The sequence below is a fragment of the Schistocerca cancellata genome, chromosome 1 (assembly GCF_023864275.1).
Source record: "Schistocerca cancellata isolate TAMUIC-IGC-003103 chromosome 1, iqSchCanc2.1, whole genome shotgun sequence".
Classification (NCBI taxonomy): Eukaryota; Metazoa; Arthropoda; class Insecta; order Orthoptera; family Acrididae; genus Schistocerca; species Schistocerca cancellata.
Window position 1 is genome coordinate 518,637,173 of NC_064626.1, and position 25,556 is coordinate 518,662,728.

Sequence of the window (25,556 nt, forward strand, 5' to 3'; positions counted from 1 at the left end):
GATATCCTACCTGACCTATCACTTCGACTCAAATCATGGAAAGGAGCCAGTTTCTTATGGAAGTCCTTTTTAGTATACAAGCTTAATTTAAAGAATTCTTTCAGTCATAATTTTCTGCTGTCGGCTGATGGACACTCGAGGCTTGTCTGCTGCCGCATGGAGTGGCCGTGCGGTTTGAGGCAGCGTGTCACGGATTGTGCGGCCCCTCCCGCCAGAGGTTCGAGTTCTCCCCCGGGCACGGGTGTGTGTAGTGTTCTTAGCACAAGTTAGTTTAAGTAGTGTGTAAGTCTAGGGACCAATGACCTCAACAGTTTGGTCCCTTAGGAATTCACACACATCTGAAAATTTTTTGGCTCGTCTGCTGGCAGAAACTGTTGAACTGTGCCCTGCTCATCAACTCGTGGACTCTTTAATTCTGTGTTGGGGCTGTTTGCTTATAGATGGTACGTTACCCACAATTTGCATAAAGCTAGCTTGAAATCGAGAGTTTCTTAATGTTCGCAACCTCATATTAGTTGGGTGAAAGCATAAAGCACTATTCATCTTTAGCTAGTTTTCCAGAATTGCCATCGTTTTATATAATACAGTATCAGATTCCTCAACTGGTTTCACCCCATTCGAGCTGTTTTTCAGTAGAGCCTACAACAATCTCGGGATCCTACAGCGGGATTTTGCCAAAATGCCACTATGAAGATTACGTTACAGAATTCAAGGGATGCGCCAGATGCATTAGGTGACAAGAAGTTTTAATAAGGAATGTAGGGAAAGGAACAAGGAATACTACGATCGCACACACAATCCCAAAGAATGTAAGGCTGAGAACAAAGTATTACTGTATGACTAAAGCATGAAAAGAGGGAGGCCAAAGAAATTAACAAGCCCATGGAGAGGGCCCTTCCATGAAGTACTCCAGTTAATTAATAAGAAATTCATAACTGTACCTGCAAACAAACTAAAACGGTTCATCTAACTTTAGACATGCAACTTAATGAAGAAATTGAGAAGGGTGTTCTGAAATAGGAGGAGAGAGTGGGTAAAAACTGTACAACAGGTGGTGAAAAATGACATTGCATACACTGAGTATAGGTGAAGGAGACATCGTGACTGGTCCTCAGAGACAGGCCAACCCCCAAACACTTTGTCTCTACTAGCCTAACCCTGGTAGCAGTAGTGAATATGAGGAGGAGACAGAAAAGGAAGATGACAGCAAGAAACTTAAAAGTTTGACCATAAACATCAATAGAGTAAAGACAGTCCCTTTCACTTTTTACAGGTAGCCCCATCATCAATGCTACTTGGAGCCCTGGATTGAGATAAGTGGGTGGACAATGACAACCTCACACCAGTATAAGCCAGGTGCTTACTGGATACAGGAGTTCCACAACTTCCTGGAAGTGTAATACGATGCGGAAGGGAAGGTACAGATCACCAATGTCAGATGTTTGAGCGGCTCAAAGACTTTTTAAGTAACAGTACCCAGTATGTTGTCCTCAACAGCGAGTGTTCATCGGAGACAAGCATATTGTCAGGAGTGCCTCAGAGAAGTGTGATAAGACTACTATTAGTTTCTATATACGTAAATGATCTGGCGGACAGGTGAATATTGACCTGTGGTTGGTTGTTGATGATGCTGTGGTGTATAGAAAGGTGTTAAAGTTGAGTGACTTGTAGAAGGATACAAGATGACTTGGACAAAATTTCTAGTCTGTGTGATGAATTCAGCTAGCTGTAAAAGGAGAAAAATGTAAGTTACTGCGAATGAGTAGGAAAAACAAACCAGAAATGTTCAGATGCAGCTTTAGTAGAGTTCAGCTTGACACAGTCACTTCGTTTAAATATCTGGATGTAACTTTGCCAAATGACATGAAATCTAATGAGTGTGTGAGGATTGTGTTAGGGAAGGTAAATGGTTGACTGGTGTACTGGGAGAATTTTGGGAAAGTGTAGTTCATCTGTAAATGATACCACTTGTAGGATGCTAGTGCAATCTGTTCTTGAGTACTGCTCTAGTGTTCAGGATCTGGACCAGGTCAGAATAAAGGAAGACATAGAAGCAATACAAAGGATGGCAGCTAGGTTTGAACAACACGAAAGTGGTACGGAGAGGCTTCGGGTACTGAAATGGAAATCCCTGGAGGGAAGGCTATGTTCTTTCCAAGGAACACTGTTAAGAAAATTTAGAGAACCGGCATTTGAAGCTGACTGTCGAATTGTTCTACTGCCGCCAACATACATTTCATGTACAGATCACAAAGATATGAAAAATTACGTTTTACACAGAGGCATATAGACAGTCATTTCCTCCCCCCCCCCCCCCCCCCCTCTCTGCTTGTGAGTGGAACAGGAAAGGTAATGACTAGTAGTGGTACAAGGTATCATCCGCCACTCTATATGGTGTCACGTGGAGTATGTATGTAGATATAGATGCTACCAGTTCATGATTTCAAAAAACAGTTTGTCAGACATTGAGGTATTAACCCTTAAGTAGTTGCATTATATTTTGATACGCAAACCATTGCATCGGGTCTGTTTGACTCAAAACTAAAATGCAAAGCAGAATACAATATACCAAAATGACACAAGATAATTATTTAGAATATACATTTTTATTCTCTTTTTAAATGGATGAGGATTTCAGTGATATTTTGTTCATCATTTATTTCCAAATAATTGATTTTTTAATATGAAATTCGAGTAATCTTTCAAGACAGAGATACAGTATATTACACATTATATAGTATATGATGCTCACCCTTTGTTGTCATCTTCACAGGACATGCAGATCACCTTAGCGTGGGTCCCCCCCCCCCCCCCCCCCCTCCCCCTCCATACATGCTTCGAACAAGTCTAACAAGTCTCGCTCGCACAGTGATATGCTTGCTACCACTTGGCTATATGTGACACCTTCTTTTACTAGGCAGAAGTAGCTGGTCTTGTTCTTCACATGATTGCATGCTGACACCTCTCCCTGCTAGATAAAGCTTTATTTTTTATAATCACAAATTTTGATGTATGTAAGAACCATTTAACCTAAGGACAACATAGTCGATTAGTAAATTGTTAGGCATTCTTCAGAAATTCAAGCCTTGCAGCTTTATTACCAGAGCTCAGTGTGTGTAGGATATACAAATTCAGAGCAGACACTGTTAATGGCGATCTTCTTATTATCCTGACAGTGCTGTAGTTACTACATAACTGTCTCTCTTCCACATTTTCTATGTTAGTAGAACACTATAACTTCTGGCATTTTCCAAAAGCTCGTATTTTCATCGATCTTTCCATGATAATGCATAATGGAAATTTACAACAGATCGCCATTTGGCTGGAACTTGAGGCACCATTGTTAAATCCTTTCTAAAACCAAACAGCCATGAAGCGACAATACTTCATTTCTTGGACAAAAATTGTGGGGGAATATCTGGTTTGTTCTTTTGTTATGTTCTGACTACCGTATTTACTCGGATCTAAGCCGCACTTTTTTTCCGGTTTTCGTAATCCAAAAAACCGCCTGCGGCTTGGAATCGAGTGCAAACCAAGCGGAAGTCATGAAATATGTTGGTACGTGCCGCCACAACTAACTTCTGCCGTCGAATATGTGTAGCGCTACACAGGCATGCTTTGTAGGCATAAAGATAAATACTGGCGCCAAAACCTCTGCGTCAGTAAATAAATTTTTAAAAAAAAAGTGGAAGACGAGCTTTTTTTCTCCACCGCGAGTTTCGACCACTGCATTTTCATACATTATCCAACGAAGTAAATACAAATTCCGTATTGTTCATCTTCGAATGTAGCACAATTTCAGTGTACTACGAAAATCTGACTGGCAAGACTGTTCGGGATGTTTGTCAATATGGCCAACTCTACGTTCTGAATTTTTTCCTATCTGTGAGAAGAGATGGTTGCTAATAGGAACCTGATGAAATTTGAATCACATACAGTATTCTCTTCACCGTAAGAATAATACGAATATAAACATTTTGCCATGTATTCTTTCGTGTTTGCTGCTATCTCATTTAAATCCTGTCTGCCTAATAAACAACAGCAAACGCGGAAGAATATACGTGTCGTGTCATGTTTATATTCGTATTATTCTTATGCCTAATAGTGATACAGTCAGAAATGAAGCACAGCAAGTGACTAGATTTTTAAATCTAAGATGACTCTAATTTCTGTGCAGAATTTGATGCAATAAAGAAGCGGCCGCAAAGATTTTCAAACGGAGATAAATTTTCGCCCAACTCTCGTTCAGAACATGTTCTATCATACGCAGTCTATTATTTGATTCTTGTTGATCATTATCAAAGAAAGCAGCAGTGTAAGTAACAACAAATAGCAGTCTCTTGCCATTGTTTCGCTAATGAGACGATTCCTCCTCCTTTTTTTTTTTTTTTTTTATGCGGCGGTAGCGCGCACAAAAGCAAGCCATGCCGCGAGCCGCGACAGGCCATAAACACGCACTATCAGAATGCGACAAACAATGCATGACACAGTGCAGTAATGCATTTTCAGCTTAAGAGTGACGCAAACACCTATAACAAAGAAAACGGCATTTATCAGATCAAAGCAAAATAAGCAATCGATTCAAACCAGACGAAGCACGTGAAAAGGGAAGGGTATCCGTATAAATACGGACGGAGCGCCTGACGCATAGATGGCTAAGTGGTAAAGCTTAACTGCTAAGCTTACGACTCGAACCAAACTACTGTAGCTGTATCGTCATTCATTCGACCTAAATTGTGTCTCATATTACAATGGACCAACTTTGTTTCGATTTGGAGGTGCGGCCTAAAACTTTTCTCTCCCCTTGAATTTCGAGTCTCAAATTTCAGGTGCGGCTTAGATTCGGGAAATTTTTTTTTCCCTTTACTTCGAGTCTCATTTTTCAGGTGCGGCTTAGATTCGAGTGCAGCTTAGATTCGAGTAAATACGGTAATGTCACCCTTTTTTTCCAATAGAATTCTTGCAAGAGGTGCACTGAAATAATAGTTATCAGTAGTTAATTTCTGTCAGTACTGTCTAGCCTAAGCTGTTCCAACATTGCCCCTTAGAGCGCAGGTACCTCCCTGGTGCCTTTCAACACACTTCAGTTGTTTGTCCTCCTGTACCCGTGTCTGTACCTGTCCGTCTGACTGCCAGCAGACACATAAGTTGGAACAGCATTTACTAGAGAAATGTTGCAGGATCTTCTATATGACATAATAACAGCAAATATACCAGGCCCATTTTTATACCACAAGTTTCAGAAATGGAGATAGGAAACTTCCCAGTGTATTCATTTCCAGATGGTCATTATCTTGTGGGTCACAATATCTGTCATACAATCAACAAATGTTTGTTGTATGTGTGTTACTGTACATAATATTGTCATCCATAAGTTTATCATCACATTAAAGGCAGGAGACTTTTGTTGGAGTCTTTGCTACTGTAGCCGATGCTAAGGTTCCTGCTCGTAAGAGATGATGATACAACTTTTGGGCCTTGCACTAAGACTGATTTCATCTGCCGATCTTTACCCGTGTAACAATATTTAGTAACAAATGAATCGGAAGCTTTGTCACTTGAAGAGACAGCCACATTTGAATCCGCATCGTGCTCACTTAATTGCTATGGTATCCTTTCAATCTTCTGAATTTTCCTAGAACAGACAGTACATCACAAGTTCATAACAGCTCTGCCATAATATCCTCAGGCGTGAAAAACGTGTACATTTTCTGAAAGGACATGAGAAATATTGTTGAAATCGTCTGTGTGTAGAGTGAACACATTCTAAAACATGTAAGTGATCAGAAAAGTGATGATAACTAATTTAGTTATGAGATGAGCATTTGCAAGACAATGTTGGTGATCAAGTGTAAAGGGCCCTTTCGGGTTACTTCGTGGAAATACTGAATAACGTTTGATCACTTTGCCAAAATGCCAAGCAACACAAGTAGTCATGTCGGGTCATAAAAAGGAAACAGTCGTGGTTGCAATGGTTTTAAATAGAACTTAAGGGGAGACAGCCACACAATAGAGACTTACATGGGACTAACATTGATCCAGTAGAAGTTGTTACATGAATTAATTGTTCCAGAAGATTGATTTATGTATTTATTACAAAAATCAAGTGCCAGTGCAGTTTGTAATGGCTGTATATCTGATTTTATTAACTTACGTATCAAAAGAAAATTTAACCAGAAAAAAATAGAAAATTGCAAACAGCTTGAATAGATTCCCAGTGTTTACCTTAAGGAGGTGAAATTCTAAGTACAATCAGTAGACATAACAAGCTTTCAGAACTGTTAAATTCCTTTCTCAAAGAAAAACTAGGGGCTGATTGGGAATGGTTAGGAAGGAGAAGCAAAATGTCGTTTTTCTCTCTCCTTATCCTCAAACCCATTGGGGTCCTTCACAACCTGGATTCTGAGTTGCCAAGTCTTCCTTTTCTATGTATATATGCTCATTCTTAGGGATAGAATTTGTTTAATGGCGTTGTTGCTTTTGAGGTTTGTGGGTGAAAATTGCATATTCTAAAATATTCTTGATGAGACACCTGTTTGGTCTGTGCCTCTTTATTCTTGCTTTATGATTAGTTTCCTCTCTTCAGCTTTTGTGACTGAAAATTAATAGGTTTTGTTCTTCTTCCAGATTTGCTCTTCCAGAAGAAGATTATGTTGAATTCAGCAAGTTTGTTCAAGACCGTATAATTGGCACAAGAAACCATATTGCAACAGTAAGTATATCTGTGCTATTTCACTTTCTGTTAAATGTGAAGTAACTTTGTTAGAAAATATGTTATGTTGGTTTTCAAACACCAGAAAAAAGCTAGTCAAACAAGTGTTTCAGACATGAAAAGAAACCATTTAAAAATTGTAAGCCATTTAATGAAAGTAAAATCTTGGACAACTTGTCTGATACTCTGTTCTTATGTTGTGTTAAATAGTTACATTCCTGAAATTCTCTTGTAGAAGTTTGTACACTCTCTGCATTTCCTCTGTTATCTGATAAGACATTAGTTGAAATTCTCATTAAATGATTTGAAAGCTTATCAGCAGGCGTCATAACTGTATTCTATTCGAAGCAACAGTTGCTAATAAGCACATTGGTATCCATACCCTGTTTCACAGACTTATTTTTGGTGCGACCGCTAAGGTCACAGGTTCGAATCCTGCCTCGGGCATGGATGTGTGTGATGTCCTTAGATTTGTTAGGTTTAAGTAGTTCTAAATTCTAGGGAACTGATGACCTCAGATGTTAAGTCCCGTAGTGCTCAGAGCCATTTGAATTTATTTTTGTACCCAGATGTGCTATGACTTAACACAGCTGCTCTCTCAGAGAAAGTAGCAAGTGCAAAGTTTATTAAATAAAAAATTATTTTTTTTATCATTTGTTTCTGAAGACAGCTGTTAGCATAAAAGAGTTAGCAGTGTTAAAAAACAAAATGTGTGAAGTTCAACCTTAGCTTTGTTGTTATTTAAGTTCACCATATTTATCCATACTGTTTGCATGGCCTGCGGCAGTGGCTTTATTCATGGTCCAGTCACATTAATGTGACCACCATATATGTTCAACATCAATGTGAAATAAAGACTCGCATTCTGCAGGTGATAGCACTGGTAATAGAGGGTATATAAAGCACATCGGGAGGGGGAGGAGGGGTGCAGCAAACATTTCAGTTGTGCAGAAACAGAACAATTTATCTCGTATCCAGAAGGGCAGGGCCATGGGTGGAAACATTTCTGAAATTGTCAAGTTTGTAAACTGTTGCATGCTGACTTGGTTAATGTGTAAATGCATGGCAAAATGCCACTATCCGAAACTGGCCCCTGAGGCAATGGTGGTACACCCCAAGCCCTAGATGAAAGGGCTGAACAACAGCTTTAGAGATGTCTACAGGCAAATAGATGTGCAACGAAAGAGCAACTGGCTGCTCAGCTGAACCGAGGGGCTTCTAATAATCTCTTGAACTACCACGCACGAACATTGCTGTGTATGAGCCTCTGCTGCAGGCAACTGGTTCATGCACCCAAGCTGACTGCCGTTCATAGGCAACGAAGGCTGGAATATGCACACTGTGGCATCAGGTGGACTTTACAGATGCATCACGTTTTATGCTCTGTCAGACAAATGACTGTTGGCATGTACGGCCCTGCAATAATTGTCAGAAAGGACCAGGCCGGAGGAGGGAGCGTTACGGTGTGGAAAATGTTGTGGTGACATTCCCTGGGTGATCTCATCATTCTGGAAGGCTCAGTGGATCAACACAAGTGAGAATCTCTTCTCCTCCACCCCCCCCCCCCCCCCCTCCGTGTTTCCTGAGAAATAAAGGAAAATAACACATAAAACTTAAACCATACTGGTAAAAGTAATAAATGACAGCTCAGCATTTTAAACACACTTTAGTAAAAGAAAAACAAAAAAAGGCAAGAGTTGCCATGACCACAACCCAGAACCATAAGTTTAACAAATTACACTCTTTATTACAAAGTTATAATACAATTAATAATCAGTCCACATTCATATGTATGTAAGAATTAAACTTCAGATTCATATATTTCTTTTCTTACAATGGGTGCAACATGCCCCAGTGCCAAGATGACACCAACAGTGGTCGGCCTTGGGCAAGTAACATTGAAAAATACTAAGTAGGTGGCTGTCTAAAACAGAGCTTTAACACACAAACAGTTATAAAACACTTACAGCAAATCCATACAATGTGCAAGGTAACTTTAAAACTTATTTAAAAGGAAAGAAACTTCAAAACCTTAATAAATTTTAAATAACAGCAGCAAGACAGCGGGAAGATCAATTAAATCAATGAATGTTTCAAGTTTATGATTATCCACCAGAAATCAAATTTACACTGTTCCACAAACTGCAGATTAGATTAAGGTAACAGTAATTGACTAAACAACCCCAAGGCCTACCAAGTTTAAACACTGTGAGCTTAAAATTTAAAAACAATTGAAAGGCTTGAAACACCATTAGCGATCACTTAATATCACTACTCAAACAGGAGCCACCAAAACATTCCTGGAGCCAACATGCCTGATACTTCCATTCTATCAGTATGTAAGGACCGTGCTCACTATGGACAATCATACTGTGAAGTACATCTCAAATTACTCCACCAATCTCACACTCCACCCTTCAGGAAACTAAGGTGAAATCAATACAGTGCCGTAACCTTCGCAGAGTATCACCTTTTCTGCAGTGCAGTGGCAAGGTTGCCCTAATTAAGCAGACTGCGATGTTTACTTCTGTACAAATGCACGGAGTCCAGACAGGGCCTAACCAACAGCCGTAGTCGGTTGTCGTTACAAAAGGTACACTGCAACAGGTTCACGTAACACCACTAGCACTGGTATTCCACATGGCGTTGTCCACAGCAGGTATCGCCATGCACGCGTACTCTGCCAGAAAAAACACCTTCAGGCTCGCTTGACTGTCCGGACACACACACTGCGTTAAGACAGTCTGCGAGTGCCCTTCAGACCTCTATGGCCCCGTCCCACCCCTTATCACCAAGGCAGACCTAGCACGTAAGGAAATTATCGCTGCCACCGACCACAGATGACCTCAACAAGTACGCCTCTATCCTTGGGGACCATGTCCACACCTACATGCAGTTTGTTTTTTATCGGCACAATGGCATCTACTAGCAGCACAGTGCAACATGTTCAGCGCCTCACAGTACATGTGCATAGTTCAGAGCACCAGGATGATTTTATCGTACTCCCTTGGTCACCTGTCCGCAGCTCGTGGTCTTGTGGTAGCGTTCTCGCATCCTGCGCTTGGGGTCCCGGGTTTGATTCCCAGCGGGGTCAGGGATTTTTCCTGCTTCGAGATGAATGGGTGTTGTTGTTGTCATCTGCATCATCATCATCACATCCATCCATCCATCCCCATTACGGTCGGAGGAAGGCAATGGCAAACCACCTCCACTAGGACCTTGCCTAGTATGGTGGTGCAGGTCTCCCGCATCGTCCCCTACGCTCCTCGGAGTATGGGACCTCATCATAATCATCATTGGTCACCATTCTCCTCTCTCTCTCCCCCCCCCCCCCCTTCCCACCTCTTCCCAATCCCTCCCCTGGATCGAAACCCATTCGAGAATATGTGGGACCATCTCGATCGTTTGCGCCTTGCATCCTCAACCATGAAATCTAGTGCAGCTGATCACAGCACTGAAGTTTGCGTGCCTTCATATCCCTGTTGGTACCTTCTAGAACCTCATTGACTTTTACAATTGATGTTTCTGAAGACACGGGCTGAGACGTGGATTGGAATTTGTATCTGTGGAGGAGATGATGTATGGTATTCCATGCAGTGGTGATATTGCCAGTGAGGTGCAGTGGATAGCGCACCTGCCTAGTAAGGAGGAGACCCGGGTTCTAGTACCAGTGCTGGTACAAATTTTAATTAGTTGCTCCAGCCTACATCATTGTCTCATTGAGTCTGTTCCTGCTTGTGCTGCAAAAGGTGGTTATTCCGGCTTTTTACAGGTGGTTACATTGATGTGACTGGACAACATATTTAAAGAATATGTACTGATACAGCGATACAGCTTCAACATTTAGTGTACCATGACATTTATATATCAAGTAGATGGTGGATGAACTATCTCAAAACACAAAATTAAATAATTAATACAGTATGGTGAGTAGCACACACAAGTGTTCACCACTGCATAAGAGTAATCTTTGTCATTCATTGCTTGGGGTAAATCAGAGGCATTGCCACTCCCATCTCTGTGGTATTTTCTCGTCCTCCTCCTACCTCTCTCCTCTCACTTATCAGTATGATTGTCAGTTGCAGAGTATTTGCTGAAAATGCATGTATAGTGTTAACAGTAGTTTTGTAAAGGTTTTACCATTTGAAATATTACTGTTATTTATTGTTATTTTCAGATATATGATGTTGCAACAGGCAAAAAAATCCAGACGCTAACTCCACAAATATCGAACCAGTATACAAAAAACAAAGCAACATTTAGTCCGACAGATGAACTAGTACTTTCAGATGGTGTACTGTGGGATGTTACATCGGGCAAAGAAATACATAAGTTTGACAAACTCAATCAAAATTTAAGTGGTGTATTCCATCCCAATGGATTAGAGGTATGTGACAATTTTGATATTCTGACACTTCTAATTTAGCAGTTAGTACTCACTAATTAATAAAATCAACAAAAACTTATCAAGTGATGTCTCAAATGCTAATACAAAGTGACACATATGCTAGCTTTCAAAACCAGAGATATCTGTTTTGATGAAAGAAAAACTTTTAGTAAATTACTCGAATGTTATATAGGAAGGTTGTCCTGGTTCATACAAAAAAGAACAGAATAAGAAGAGCCGGCCGCTGTGGCCAAGCAGTTCTAGATGCTTCAGTCTGCAACCGCACTGCTGCTATGGTCGCAGGTTCGAATCCTGCCTCGGGCATGGATGTGTGTGATGTCCTTAGGTTAGTTAGGTTTAAGTAGTTTTAAGTCTAGGGGACTGATGACCTCAGATGTTAAGTCCCATAGTGCTTAGAGCCATTTGAACCATTTTAGAATAAGAAGAGGTGCAACTCATAGCCAATGCGTTTCTGAAGCAATGCCTCAGAATGAGCATAGTTATACCTACAGTTCTCCACACATCATCTGGAGTGATTTATAGATGCTAGATAAATCATTGCTATCCATACATCCACAATGTACTCATCTTCTTTTATCACTGAAGAAGAAACATATTGTTCTGAAAGCTATGGGTTTTGTTCCCTATCTAAAATTGCTCTTTAAGTAGTTTCTCTCTTCCAGAAGATAAATGGTGGTCAACCTCTTGTCTTTGAATGATCCCCCACCCTTCTCCCTTCCCCCTCACATTTTTTGACTAAATTGATATTGCATTCTTATGGTAAGAATATACCTTTCATGAAACCTTGATGACTTCATAACCTATACATTGCAACAAGATCTCTCTCTGTTTTTCAAATAACTTTTGATTCAAATGAAGTCCTCCACCCGCGGTCACCCCTCCCCCGCATTCTCCCCTCCCCTGCACCCCCTGTGCCTTCTGCTCCCCACCCTGTCCTCCACCTGCCAGACACTGTTCTGTGCCATCCCCCCCCCCCCTTGCACCACACTATGGCTCCCTCACACTCAGTGCCCACCCCGCACTGCCTCCTCCCCCCCCCCCCACTGCCTCCTCACCCCCCCCCCCCCGACGTGCACTCTCCCCTCCACCCCTCTCCTTCTGCACCCCTTTGTTTTTGTTCACATCCTCCTGCCTTCCCACTCTCCCCTCTATCCCTCTCCCCCCCTGCCATCTGCAGTCCCTTTCTCCCCCTCCCTCTACCACCACCCCTCCTCATAGAACTCTTCTCCCAATAATGTTATTAAACAGAGTAATGGATGGTTTTGCTTGCTTATGTGCCATATGTAAAATTTATTTACATTCATTGTCAACTGATTTTCACAATACTTGCCTATGGGTTACAAATCTAGCTGCACACACCTGAATTGCTTCATTGTCTTCCTTTAATTTGACCTAGTGGAGACCCCAAACACTTAAGCAGTGCTCAAGAATGGTTCGTAGAAGTGTTCAGTATGCAATATCCCTTATAGATGAGTAACATTTTCATAGAATTATCCTGATAAACTGAAACATCACCAGTACTGTATTCGATCATCACACTGTTGTCTTCCCTGGTCATTATCATTAACCTACGTTTTTCTACATTTAGAGCTATCTGCCATTCATAGACCAAATAGATCTTCTGTCTTAAGTCATCTTGTATCCATCTACAGTCACCATACGATGATACTTTCCCTTACAATACACTGTCCTCAGCAAGCAGCCGCAGTTGCTGCCCACCCATTTTGTCACTATGTTTATGTGCATAGAGAAAAGGGCAATCCTGTCACACTCCTATGGGGCATTCCTGACGAGATCCTTGTCTCTGATGTCTCAACATTCTACAGCTGCCTTCTAACACAGATGAATTTCAACTGAGTGGAAATACTTAATACAACATTTTTGAAAGTATGATTACAAGTAATGCTTTCTAAGCCTGTGCTTATTTGTGGTCAGAAACTTTTCTGTCACAAGAAAATTTTTTGTATTCAAATTGGAATATGCTTAAGAATCCTCCGTCAAACCAATATTAAGGGTGTTAGTCCGTAATTTTGCAGGTTTGTTCTGTTACCTTTCTTTTATACAGGAGTCACCTGCACTTTTCTGTGGTTGCTTAGAATGTTGCAGTGGATGATTGATTTTCAGTAAACCCAAGCTAAATAAAGCCGTCGTCACATGGGCTGTGGCATTCAATGTCAATGCGCTGACTTTATCTTCATTGTGCTGTTGAATACTCGAGAACAACCCACCCTGTGTGTATATTATGTTTGCCTCAAAGTGGTATACATAATCACAGCGCGCTACAACCTCAGTTACTTTCATGAACTACACAGTACACACTAGTTTTCAAAATGAACAACCAGCGGCAGTTGCCTGCTGTATCTTGCATGCAAATCATACAGTTTGTGAATGAAAATGGAGGAGTGTAAAATTGTTACATTAATTCTGTTAAAGTACACATTCCTTCCCTTGTCCATTTGCTAGTCATGTTGTTCTTTTTGGAACATAAATAAAAACTACAATATCTGTGAAAATATTATTATCCAAAAACGATGTCCCACATCCTGTCAGTAAGGATATCGCATTATAGAACTTCTGTTACAAATAGTGCAGTACAAATTTACAAAAAGATTTCCACAGAAGATTAATATTATTTCATCATACTCACTTTTTAGTGAAACCCTAAGGTCATTCTTACTAGATCACTGTTTCTATTCAGTAGCAGAATTTTCAGGCTTGAAACAAGAAAATGCAAAATATCTTACTGAAAATACTGCAAGTGCTTTAGTAGATAAAGCCAATTGAATAGACACATTCATGAGAAAGAGTGCACCTACATTTATATAACATCGAATATTGTGGAACATACCTCCAGTAAATTAATAAGAAAGTCCAAGAACTTTCTAGAAAATGCAGAGATGATTAAAAAAAAGTTGGGGTTAGCAGCACATGAATTAAATACACACCTCTTTGTAATTTCACATCTTATTGCTTCTTCCCACCAGGCCACACTGAACTTCTACAACACCTGACCATGTTTTAGACCTTATCTCCCGAAAGCTTTAATCACCAGTATGTTGTTACTTACTAACTCCTTGGCACTACAGCCCATGTAGGGCCTTGCCTTCTGGACAATCTCTGCCCACTCTTCCCCCAATCTCTGCCCACTCTTCCCTGCTGGCTGCCTTGGCTCTCCATCTTCTAAATCCCCTTCTTCTCAAGTCATCTTCCACGTTGTCTAGCCATCTGGTCCTTGGTCTACCCATTATACAGTGTCCACTTGGTTTTCCTTTGGAAACTTTCTTGACTGTGCTGCTCTCCGTCATTCTTTCTATATGTCACAAACAACATAGTCTACTACTCTTTATTTCTGTCGTGATGTCTGGTTTGTTGTATGACTCTCTGATCTCATTATTTCGAATTCATCAAAATCCCCTATCATTCACTGCCGTGAAGAGTTTCCTAAGTATCTTCCATTCCCATATTTGCAACACCTCATCATTTTACGTCATTATCCAAGTCTTCAAACCGTACATCACCACAGGTCTCACTATTGTACAGTACTATGTCAGCTGCAGATCCTACTAAGGCTTCTTGCTTTAAATACATTAATCAGTGTGGAATAGCTCGTTACCAGCTGTAATCTTTGCATGTATTTCTTCTGTCATATCATTATTCTCAGTGACCCAAGATATTTAAAACGCACAAATTCTTTCCCGGTGACAGTCATGCTTTTTTCCTTCACTATACCTTTTCCTAAATGTTAACATATACTTTGTCTTTGACTGATTAATTGTCAGCCCCATCTCCATTCCATATCTTTTATAATTTTTTGAGCTTTTCTTCGAGGCCCTGTTTCCTCCTGGATAACAAATTAATATCATCTGCATATGCGAGAGCATGTGTCACTCTATTAAACAGTGTTCCCCCAGGGTTACCGCTCTGTGTGTTTTGCATTACCTTCTCCAAGGCGACATTAAACAGAATAGTGGAGAGCACATCATTCTGCCACAATCCTTGGTTAACTTCAAATGCCTTGGATAAAGTGCCCTCAACCTTAACTTTACTTACTGTTCTTCTCAAAGTCATTTGGACCAGTCTTATTAGTTTGTTGGGCGCTCCTACATTGATCCCTTTTGATACTACCATATGCTTGTTGGAAATCAATGAACAGCTGGTGGACATCGATGTTATACTCATAACATTTTTCAATGATCTGTCTTATGGTAAAAACGTGATCTGTAGTGGATCTATTAGTTCTGAAACCATACAGGTAGTCTCCTAGATACTCTCCTACATATATACTGATTTTTTGTAATACTTTATTTTCTATACAGAGGAGTGCAATTCCTCTATAATTTGCAGTCAGTTTTGCACGTTTCTTATGTATAGGTCAGAGTATATCCCACTGTTCTGGCTTATTTTCTTTCCACAAAATTTCTACTATAATCTCTTGCAAAACGTTTATTAGTTTTTCTCCACCATATTTTATAATTTCTGTTGTAATATTGTCTTCTCCTGGAGCTTTATTTTTTTATTTAAGAGTCTTGATACTAGCATTAACTTCTTCCAGTGTAGGTTCCTCGACAGTTTCCTGGCACTCTTCTTCTCTGTTTACTTCCTGCTCCAACTCATCTCCCACAGCAGCGTCTACTTCACATTCGTATTTCGATTCTGTATTCATTAGTTCACTAAAATACACCACCCATCTGTCTAAAAGCAGATCTTTCCCTCCAATCAGATTTCTCTCCTTATATTCGCAGAAAACTGCTCTAGGTTAGAATCCTTTCTTTATGTCTTTCACCGGCACATAGAATTTCCTTGTTTCGTAGTCTTTCTCTCTTCTAATTCATCAATCCACTGTTTTCCAAATACTCTCTTTTTCCCCATACATTCCTTATCTGCTCCCTTTCTCATCTTCTGGTATTCTGCTACAGTAGTTCTTGTTCTCCTCTGCAGCATTCTTTTTCTTGCCTCATTCCTTCCTTCTATCTTCCTCATACAATCTTCATCAAACCAGACTTGGGTTCTCAATTGCTTCTGTTTACCCAGTACAGTTTTGGCTGTCTTCTGTATTGTACCTTTGACTGTTTCCCATCTTTCTTCATTACTCTTGCCCGCCTGATCTTCAACTTCATTAAGTCTATTTGTCAAAATTGTTTTATACTGTTGTACTGTGTTTTCATCATTTCTTAATTTAGCATCAACAAACCGTGGCACAATAGTTTTCTTGGTCTGTCTGTAACTATCCATCCTCCGTCTATATTTGATTCTTATCAAATAGTGATCACTATCTCCATGTGCACAACGACAACTATCCACTTCAAATATATCTGAAGCATGTCGTCTGTATGAGTACATGATCAATAAGCCACACTTAATCTGATGTAGCTACCAGTTTTGTGTGCGCACTGCTTTGTAGTTCGCATGTTAAGTTTGTGCTTTGGTTCAGCCACTAGAGGTCACATGGCCTGCTAATATGACTGCAGTTGTGTATGCAGCCAGCTGACTGCGACCCCTGCCAGAACTAATATCTACATAAGCCACAGTGCGAGGCTCCGCTGGCCTCTTGGGTATTGCTAATTGTATTGTACCTTGCCTTCCATGTGTGTGTGTACTGTTCAAGCAACAAATTACAGTGTTCTTGGATTAGAACACAATTGTAACAAATTTTACCAAAAACCGTCATTTTTTGATGGATCTTCAATGTGCTGTTGCCTTGAAACTGGATATTTTCATAACACACAAGTTATACAGCCAATATTCTGCAGCTAACAATATGATACATAGGAGCTGAGGTACTGGCGGAATTAAAGCTGTGAGGACGGGGTGTGAGTCGTACTTTGGTAGCTCAGTCGGTAGAGCACTTGCCCGCGAAGGCAAAGGTCCTGAGTTCGAGTCTTGGTCCGGCACACAGTTTTAATCTGCCAGGAAGTTTCAATATGATACATCTTGTTATTTTATTGCAACAAATCATTTAAATAATGATGCATTTTCGAAAGATCCTCAAAGTGCTGGTGCTTTGAAACAACATGTATTGGTAGAACATAAGTTATATAAATAAAAATGCAGCCCACCAAATACAGGCTTCAACTGAAATCCAATATGGTATAACCCAGCTTTTTACTGAAGAGAGATGGCCTGCTTGTTACTAGAAGGAAATTTACTATCTCATTTGTCTATGTTCAGATGCACATTCCGAATATCTTACATGGTTGATATTGCTCTACACATTTGGAAAGGCTTCATAGCGTGCTTTTCCATAATATGAGGTCAGAAATTAGGCATGCTCAGTGTTGACATTTGAATGCATGGCCCCTGAAGTGGTGGCTTAAGGGATCTTTACTGAAGCACACTCTGCATAAAATGGAAGTGCGATTCTATCTAGACATAGATTTTCAACTCTTTCAGTTACTTCTCAATGTCAGGGACCTTTTTATATGTCCTCTGTACAGCAATCCTTGTGATGGTCAAATTATGGTATGATTGACTGAATATAAGACTTCAACCTGCTTAGAGATTTTATGTAGAATCAGAATTTTCTCGGGTTCTGAGAAAGTCTTTGACTAACATGTTGTCATAGTAACATGTTGACATAGTAGTTTAGCGCATTCACTTTTTGTCAGCTGCACAAATGCCTGTTGTCATTTGCACATACTTTCTTGTACTGAGAGTGGAATAACCTCTGCTTCCTCAGCATTTACATAATTTTGTTATTAAACCAAGATGGGTCTTTTTTGTCCCAAATCTGCTTACTTGGCACATACTTCTTCAGAGTAGGATTTGCAAACACTTTAAACATTGCCCATACTTCCGCTATATGTATCATATTGGCGCTGAATGATGACCATTTACTTTCTAAGTAGGATGATAATTGTTGATTTTTTAACTTTAGTGACCAGTGTTGCTGTGATACCCTGTCTCTGCATTAATGCTGTCAATAAGGTCAGGCCTGTTTACATCTAAAGGGTCCAAAGAATTTCCATTGTGTGTGGGTTGTTGTACTAGCTGTTCAAACAAGTTTTTGGAGAATGTGTTCGAAACTTATTAACAAGACTATCTGCAACAAACTAATAGACATCCCAGACCATACTATGTAGATTAAAGTCACCTCTAACTAATATTGCATGTCTGGGGTACTTTGGTACTGTTGAGAACAGATTTTTTTTTTAATGGTTCTTAAAATCTTACAGAAGATTTTGGTGCCTGCTAAAAACTTCTGTTTGTCATTTGGGTTCACCTAAACTGGTCATTTATGTCCACATACCTTTCCAGTCGCTCAGTTTTAAAATTGATAGCCATAATATTTTTTTCAATGGTAGTGAACACTTCCTCTCCTATGCCATTTAACCTGTCTGTTCACTATACATTCTGTGTATCATTAAATAGTTCAAAACTTTCTGCTTTGAGTTATGTCCAGCTCTCAATTTTGAGTATAATTTGAGCATGATAGTGTTCCCGGAGAGCAGTAAATTCAGAGACTTAGTTACTTATAGTTTTACAAGTATCTTTACTTTGTAAGGATTCCTATTTCACTCTCTGCATATTGATTGGCAGCTATGAAACAAATATCTTTATTTTTTGGGCTGCTGTTATTGGATGGTTCTTTTTTACAAGATAATCAGATTATAAGTAAATCTATGCAGATATAAGGATCCTGTGCCATTTTTTAAATTTAATTGGCAGCAGCATCTTATTTTCATCAGAGGTGCTCAGGCTATCACTTAGCCCCCTTGGGCACTTCACAAGTACTCTGCTACCTGAGCAGCTGCATCCTCCATGTAATCTACATCATACCTATCTAGTGGAATCCTGCAGTTCTCCACCCCGTAACGCATATGTCTTCAGGCATTGCAGCTATCCTGTAGACAATCAGGATAGTGTGCAAACAATCTCACAGAGCTTCTGACACTATCCACAAGACCAGGGATGTCAAACATTTTGACTTGACTGGGCCACAATGGAATTTTTACAGATTTCGTGACAGGTGCTCACTTCTTGGACTGCATTGATACTTGCTTTGGACCACATGCGACCTCTGGGTTTGTACACGCCTGCACGAGATCGTTTATATACACATTTTATAATTCTCCCTCGGTATACTCTTGAAATTACCGTCGCATGTGTTGATTTTGTTCTGTTAAGAAAGGCATGTTAAGGTCGATGCAGTAACAAAAGATCAATTCAGTAACAAATCTGGTCCAGTACATATTAGATTCATACTTTGTTCATTAAAGGGCGGTGCAGAACTGTATCGAAGGCCATCCTCATGCTATCAAGCTTTGCGTCATCTGTAGTGCTATGGAACTTAAAGCGAATAGAATGGACTGAATTTTGCTAGATCACTTGTGGAACCCATGTTAATTTGTATAGAGGACATTTACATTCTCAAAAAATGTAAAACATGTTTTGTAATTGTACAATTGATTAGAATCTGAGATCAGGTCTACAGTTTATTAGCATTTGTCCAACAGCCCTTCTTGAAAATGAGACTGAGCTTCTTTCTAATGACTTGGCACCCTTCATTTCTTTGACAACCTGGAATATATACCATTGCCTTTCCACTGTGTAGCTGTTTTAAGTAAATTTCTATTTCACAATTTCCTATCTCAGCCTCTGCCATTTAAGAGTTTGAGGAACAATTGAGAGGACGATGTATATTATGAACATCTGCTACGAAACAGGTCGATTAGACCATATTCACTATTACAACTTTGTGTGTCTCTCTCTCTCTCTCTCTCTCTCTCTCTCTCTCTCTCTCTCTCTCTCTCTCTCTCTCAGTATACTAATTAAATGACTGAATAGATGATTTGGATCCAGTTACTGTCTTTACTTAAGACAAAATGCTTAGGGTTTGTGGTCATATTGGGTGGCAAAAATGTATTTCAAATTCATTTAACACTTTTTGCATTGCTTTTCTTACCTTAATTTTGGCTTTTTTCAGCTTCTGTTTCTTCAATTACATTGGTGATTAAGCTGACTTTGATTTTGTCGCAACTTCTCATCGTGGCAATTAAACCACTGCAGGTGTCTCCCATCCCTCATATAGATTTAAGCACATATAGATATACATATAGATATAGTTATAATAGAGGGAAACATTCCACGAAGGAAAAATATACTTAAAAACAAAGATGATGTGACTTACCAAATGAAAGTGCTGGCAGGTCGACAGACACACAAACAAACACAAACATACACACAAAATCCAAGCTTTCGCAACCAACGGTTGCCTCGTCAGGAAAGAGGGAAGGAGAAGGAAAGACAAAAGGATATGGGTTTTAAGGGAGAGGGTAAGGAGTCATTCCAATCCCGGGAGCGGAAAGACTTACCTTAGGGGGAAAAAAGGACAGGTATACACTCGCACACACGCACATATCCATCCACACATACACAGACACAAGCAGACATTTGTAAAGGCAAAGAGTTTGGGCAGAGATGTCAGTCGGGACGGAAGTACAGAGGCAAAGATGATGTTGAAAGACAGGTGAGGTATGAGCGGCGGCAGATTGAAATTAGAAATTAGCGGAGATTGAGGCCTGGCGGATAGCGAGAAGAGAGGATATGCTGAAGGGCAAGTTCCCATCTCCGGAGTTCTGACAGGTTGGTGTTAGTGGGAAGTATCCAGATAACCCGGACGGTGTAACACTGTGCCAAGATGTGCTGGCCGTGCACCAAGGCATGTTTAGCCACAGGGTGATCCTCATTACCAACAAACACTGTCTGCCTGTGTCCATTCATGCGAATGGACAGTTTGTTGCTGGTCATTCCCACATAGAATGCATCACAGTGTAGGCAGGTCAGTTGGTAGATCACGTGGGTGCTTTCACACGTGGCTCTGCCTTTGATTGTGTACACCTTCCGGGTTACAGGACTGGAGTAGGTGGTGGTGGGAGGGTGCATAGGACAGGTTTTACACCGGGGGCGGTTACAAGGGTAGGAGCCAGAGGGTAGGGAAGGTGGTTTGGGGATTTCATAGGGATGAACCAAGAGGTTACGAAGGTTAGGTGGACGGCGGAAAGACACTCTTGGTGGAGTGGGGAGGATTTCATGAAGGATGGATCTCATTTCAGGGCAGGATTTGAGGAAGTTGTATCCCTGCTGGAGAGCCACATTCAGAATCTGATCCAGTCCCGGAAAGTATCCTGTCACAAGTGGGGCACTTTTGTGGTTCTTCTGTGGGAGGTTCTGGGTTTGAGAGGATGAGGAAGTGGCTCTGGTTATTTGCTTCTGTACCAGGTCGGGAGGGTAGTTGCGGGATGCGAAAGCTGTTGTCAGGTTGTTGGTGTAATGACTCAGGGATTCCGGACTGGAGCAGATTCGTTTGCCACGAAGGCCTAGGCTGTAGGGAAGGGACCGTTTGATGTGGAATGGGTGGCAGCTGTCGTAATGGAGGTACTGTTGCTTGTTGGTGGGTTTGATGTGGACGGACGTGTGAAGCTGCCCATTGGACAGGTGAAGGTCGACATCAAGGAAAGTGGCATGGGATTTGGAGTAGGACCAGGTGAATCTGATGGAACCAAAGGAGTTGAGGTTGGAGAGGAAATTCTGGAGTTCTTCTTCACTGTGAGTCCAGATCATGAAGATGTCATCAATAAATCTGTACCAAACTTTGGGTTGGCAGGCCTGGGTAACCAAGAAGGCTTCCTCTAAGTGACCCATGAATAGGTTGGCGTACGAGGGGGCCATCCTGGTACCCATGGCTGTTCCCTTTAATTGTTGGTATGTCTGATTTCAAAAGTGAAGAAGTTGTGGGTCAGGATGAAGCTGGCTAAGGTAATGAGGAAAGAGGTTTTAGGTAGGGTGGCAGGTGATCGGCGTGTAAGGAAGTGCTCCATCGCAGCGAGGCCCTGGACGTGCGGGATATTTGTGTATAAGGAAGTGGCATCAATGGTTACAAGGATGGTTTCTGGGGGTAACGGACTGGGTAAGGATTCCAGGCGTTCGAGAAAGAGACACCCCGCACCCCTACCTTCTACCTTCTCCCTAAAATTCACAAACCCAATCATCCCGGCCGCCCCATTGTAGCTGGTTACCAAGCCCCCACAGAACGTATCTCTGCCTACGTGGATCAACACCTTCAACCCATTACATGCAGTCTCCCATCCTTCATCAAAGACACCAACCACTTTCTCGAACGCCTGGAATCCTTACCCAGTCCGTTACCCCCAGAAACCATCCTTGTAACCATTGATGCCACTTCCTTATACACAAATATCCCGCACGTCCAGGGCCTCGCTGCGATGGAGCACTTCCTTACACGCCGATCACCTGCCACCCTACCTAAAACCTCTTTCCTCATTACCTTAGCCAGCTTCATCCTGACCCACAACTTCTTCACTTTTGAAATCAGACATACCAACAATTAAAGGGAACAGCCATGGGTACCAGGATGGCCCCCTCGTACGCCAACCTATTCATGGGTCACTTAGAGGAAGCCTTCTTGGTTACCCAGGCCTGCCAACCCAAAGTTTGGTACAGATTTATTGATGACATCTTCATGATCTGGACTCACAGTGAAGAAGAACTCCAGAATTTCCTCTCCAACCTCAACTCCTTTGGTTCCATCAGATTCACCTGGTCCTACTCCAAATCCCATGCCACTTTCCTTGATGTCGACCTTCACCTGTCCAATGGGCAGCTTCACACGTCCGTCCACATCAAACCCACCAACAAGCAACAGTACCTCCATTACGACAGCTGCCACCCATTCCACATCAAACGGTCCCTTCCCTACAGCCTAGGCCTTCGTGGCAAACGAATCTGCTCCAGTCCGGAATCCCTGAGTCATTACACCAACAACCTGACAACAGCTTTCGCATCCCGCAACTACCCTCCCGACCTGGTACAGAAGCAAATAACCAGAGCCACTTCCTCATCCTCTCAAACCCAGAACCTCCCACAGAAGAACCACAAAAGTGCCCCACTTGTGACAGGATACTTTCCGGGACTGGATCAGATTCTGAATGTGGCTCTCCAGCAGGGATACAACTTCCTCAAATCCTGCCCTGAAATGAGATCCATCCTTCATGAAATCCTCCCCACTCCACCAAGAGTGTCTTTCCGCCGTCCACCTAACCTTCGTAACCTCTTGGTTCATCCCTATGAAATCCCCAAACCACCTTCCCTACCCTCTGGCTCCTACCCTTGTAACCGCCCCCGGTGTAAAACCTGTCCTATGCACCCTCCCACCACCACCTACTCCAGTCCTGTAACCCGGAAGGTGTACACAATCAAAGGCAGAGCCACGTGTGAAAGCACCCACGTGATCTACCAACTGACCTGCCTACACTGTGATGCATTCTATGTGGGAATGACCAGCAACAAACTGTCCATTCGCATGAATGGACACAGGCAGACAGTGTTTGTTGGTAATGAGGATCACCCTGTGGCTAAACATGCCTTGGTGCACGGCCAGCACATCTTGGCACAGTGTTACACCGTCCGGGTTATCTGGATACTTCCCACTAACACCAACCTGTCAGAACTCCGGAGATGGGAACTTGCCCTTCAGCATATCCTCTCTTCTCGCTATCCGCCAGGCCTCAATCTCCGCTAATTTCTAATTTCAATCTGCCGCCGCTCATACCTCACCTGTCTTTCAACATCATCTTTGCCTCTGTACTTCCGTCCCGACTGACATCTCTGCCCAAACTCTTTGCCTTTACAAATGTCTGCTTGTGTCTGTGTATGTGTGGATGGATATGTGCGTGTGTGCGAGTGTATACCTGTCCTTTTTTCCCCCTAAGGTAAGTCTTTCCGCTCCCGGGATTGGAATGACTCCTTACCCTCTCCCTTAAAACCCATATCCTTTTGTCTTTCCTTCTCCTTCCCTCTTTCCTGACGAGGCAACCGTTGGTTGCGAAAGCTTGGATTTTGTGTGTATGTTTGTGTTTGTTTGTGTGTCTGTCGACCTGCCAGCACTTTCATTTGGTAAGTCACATCATCTTTGTTTTTAAATATACATATAGATATAGATATACATGGAAGAAGCCTGGAGATACTGACAGGTTTCAGATAGATTATATAATGGTAAGACAGAGATTTAGGAACCAGGTATTAAATTGTAAGACATTTCCTGGGGCAGATGTAGATTCTGACCACAATCTATTGGTTATGAACTGCAGATTGAAACTGAAGAAACTGCAAAAAGGTGGGAATTTAAGGAGATGGGACCTGGATAAACTGAAAGAACCAGAGGTTGTAGAGAGTTTCAGGGAGAGCATTAGGGAACAATTGACAGGAATGGGGGAAAGAAATACAGTAGAAGAAGAATGGGTAGCTCTGAGGGATGAAGTGGTGAAGGCAGCAGACGATCAAGTAGGTAAAAAGACGCGGGCTAATAGAAATCCTTGGGTAACAGAAGAAATATTGAATTTAATTGATGAAAGGAGAAAATATAAAAATGCAGTAAATGAAGCAGGCAAAAAGGAATATAAACGTCTCAAAAATGAAATCGACAGGAAGTGCAAAATGGCTAAGCATGGATGGCTAGTGGACAAATGTAAGGATGTAGAGGCTTGTCTCACTAGGGGTAAGATAGATACTGCCTACAGGAAAATTAAAGAGACCTTTGGAGAGAAGAGAACCACTTGTATGAATATCAAGAGCTCAAATGGCAACCCAGTTCTAAGCAAAGAAGGGAAAGCAGAAAGGTGGAAGGTGTATATAGAGGGTTTATACAAGGGCGATGTACTTGAGGACAATGTTATGGAAATGGAAGAGGATGTAGATGAAGATGAAATGGGAGATAAGATACTGCGTGAAGAGTTTGACAGAGCACTGAAAGACCTGAGTCAAAACAAGGCCCCGGGAGTAGACAACATTCCATTAGAACTACTGATGGCCTCAGGAGAGCCAGTCATGACAAAACTCTACCATCTGGTGAGCACGATGTATGAGACAGGCGAAATACCCTCAGACTTTAAGAAGAATATAATAATTCCAATCCCAAAGAAAGCAGGTGTTGACAGATGTGAAAGTTACCGAACTATCAGTTTAATAAGTCACAGCTGCAAAATACTAACGCGAATTCTTTACAGACGAATGGAAAAACTGGTAGAAGCCGACCTCGGGGAAGATCAGTTTGGATTCCGTAGAAATGTTGGAACACGTGAGGCAATACTGACCTTACGACTTATCTTGGAAGAAAGATTAAGAAAAGGCAAACCTACGTTTCTAGCATTTGTAGACTTAGAGAAAGCTTTTGACAATGTTGACTGGAATACTCTCTTTCAAATTCTGAAGGTGGCAGGGGTAAAATACAGGGAGCGAAAGGCTATTTACAATTTGTACAGAAACCAGATGGCAGTTATAAGAGTCGAGGGGCATGAAAGGGAAGCAGTGGTTGGGAAGGGAGTGAGACAGGGTTGTGGCCTCTCCCCGATGTTATTCAATCTGTATATTGAGCAAGCAGTAAAGGAAACAAAAGAAAAATTTGGAGTAGGTATTAAAATT

At 41.4% G+C, this 25,556-nt stretch overlaps 1 protein-coding gene across 1 annotated transcript in view; it reads left to right on the top strand.

Moving 5' to 3' along the window:
- LOC126178791 (DDB1- and CUL4-associated factor 1) overlaps positions 1 to 25,556 on the top strand; it is a 258,124-nt gene that overhangs the window by 213,357 nt on the left and 19,211 nt on the right. The window contains exons 25-26 of the mRNA XM_049924559.1: positions 6,628 to 6,712; positions 10,890 to 11,099. Coding sequence (XP_049780516.1) covers positions 6,628 to 6,712; positions 10,890 to 11,099 — 295 coding nt within the window. The remainder of the gene's footprint in view (positions 1 to 6,627; positions 6,713 to 10,889; positions 11,100 to 25,556) is intronic.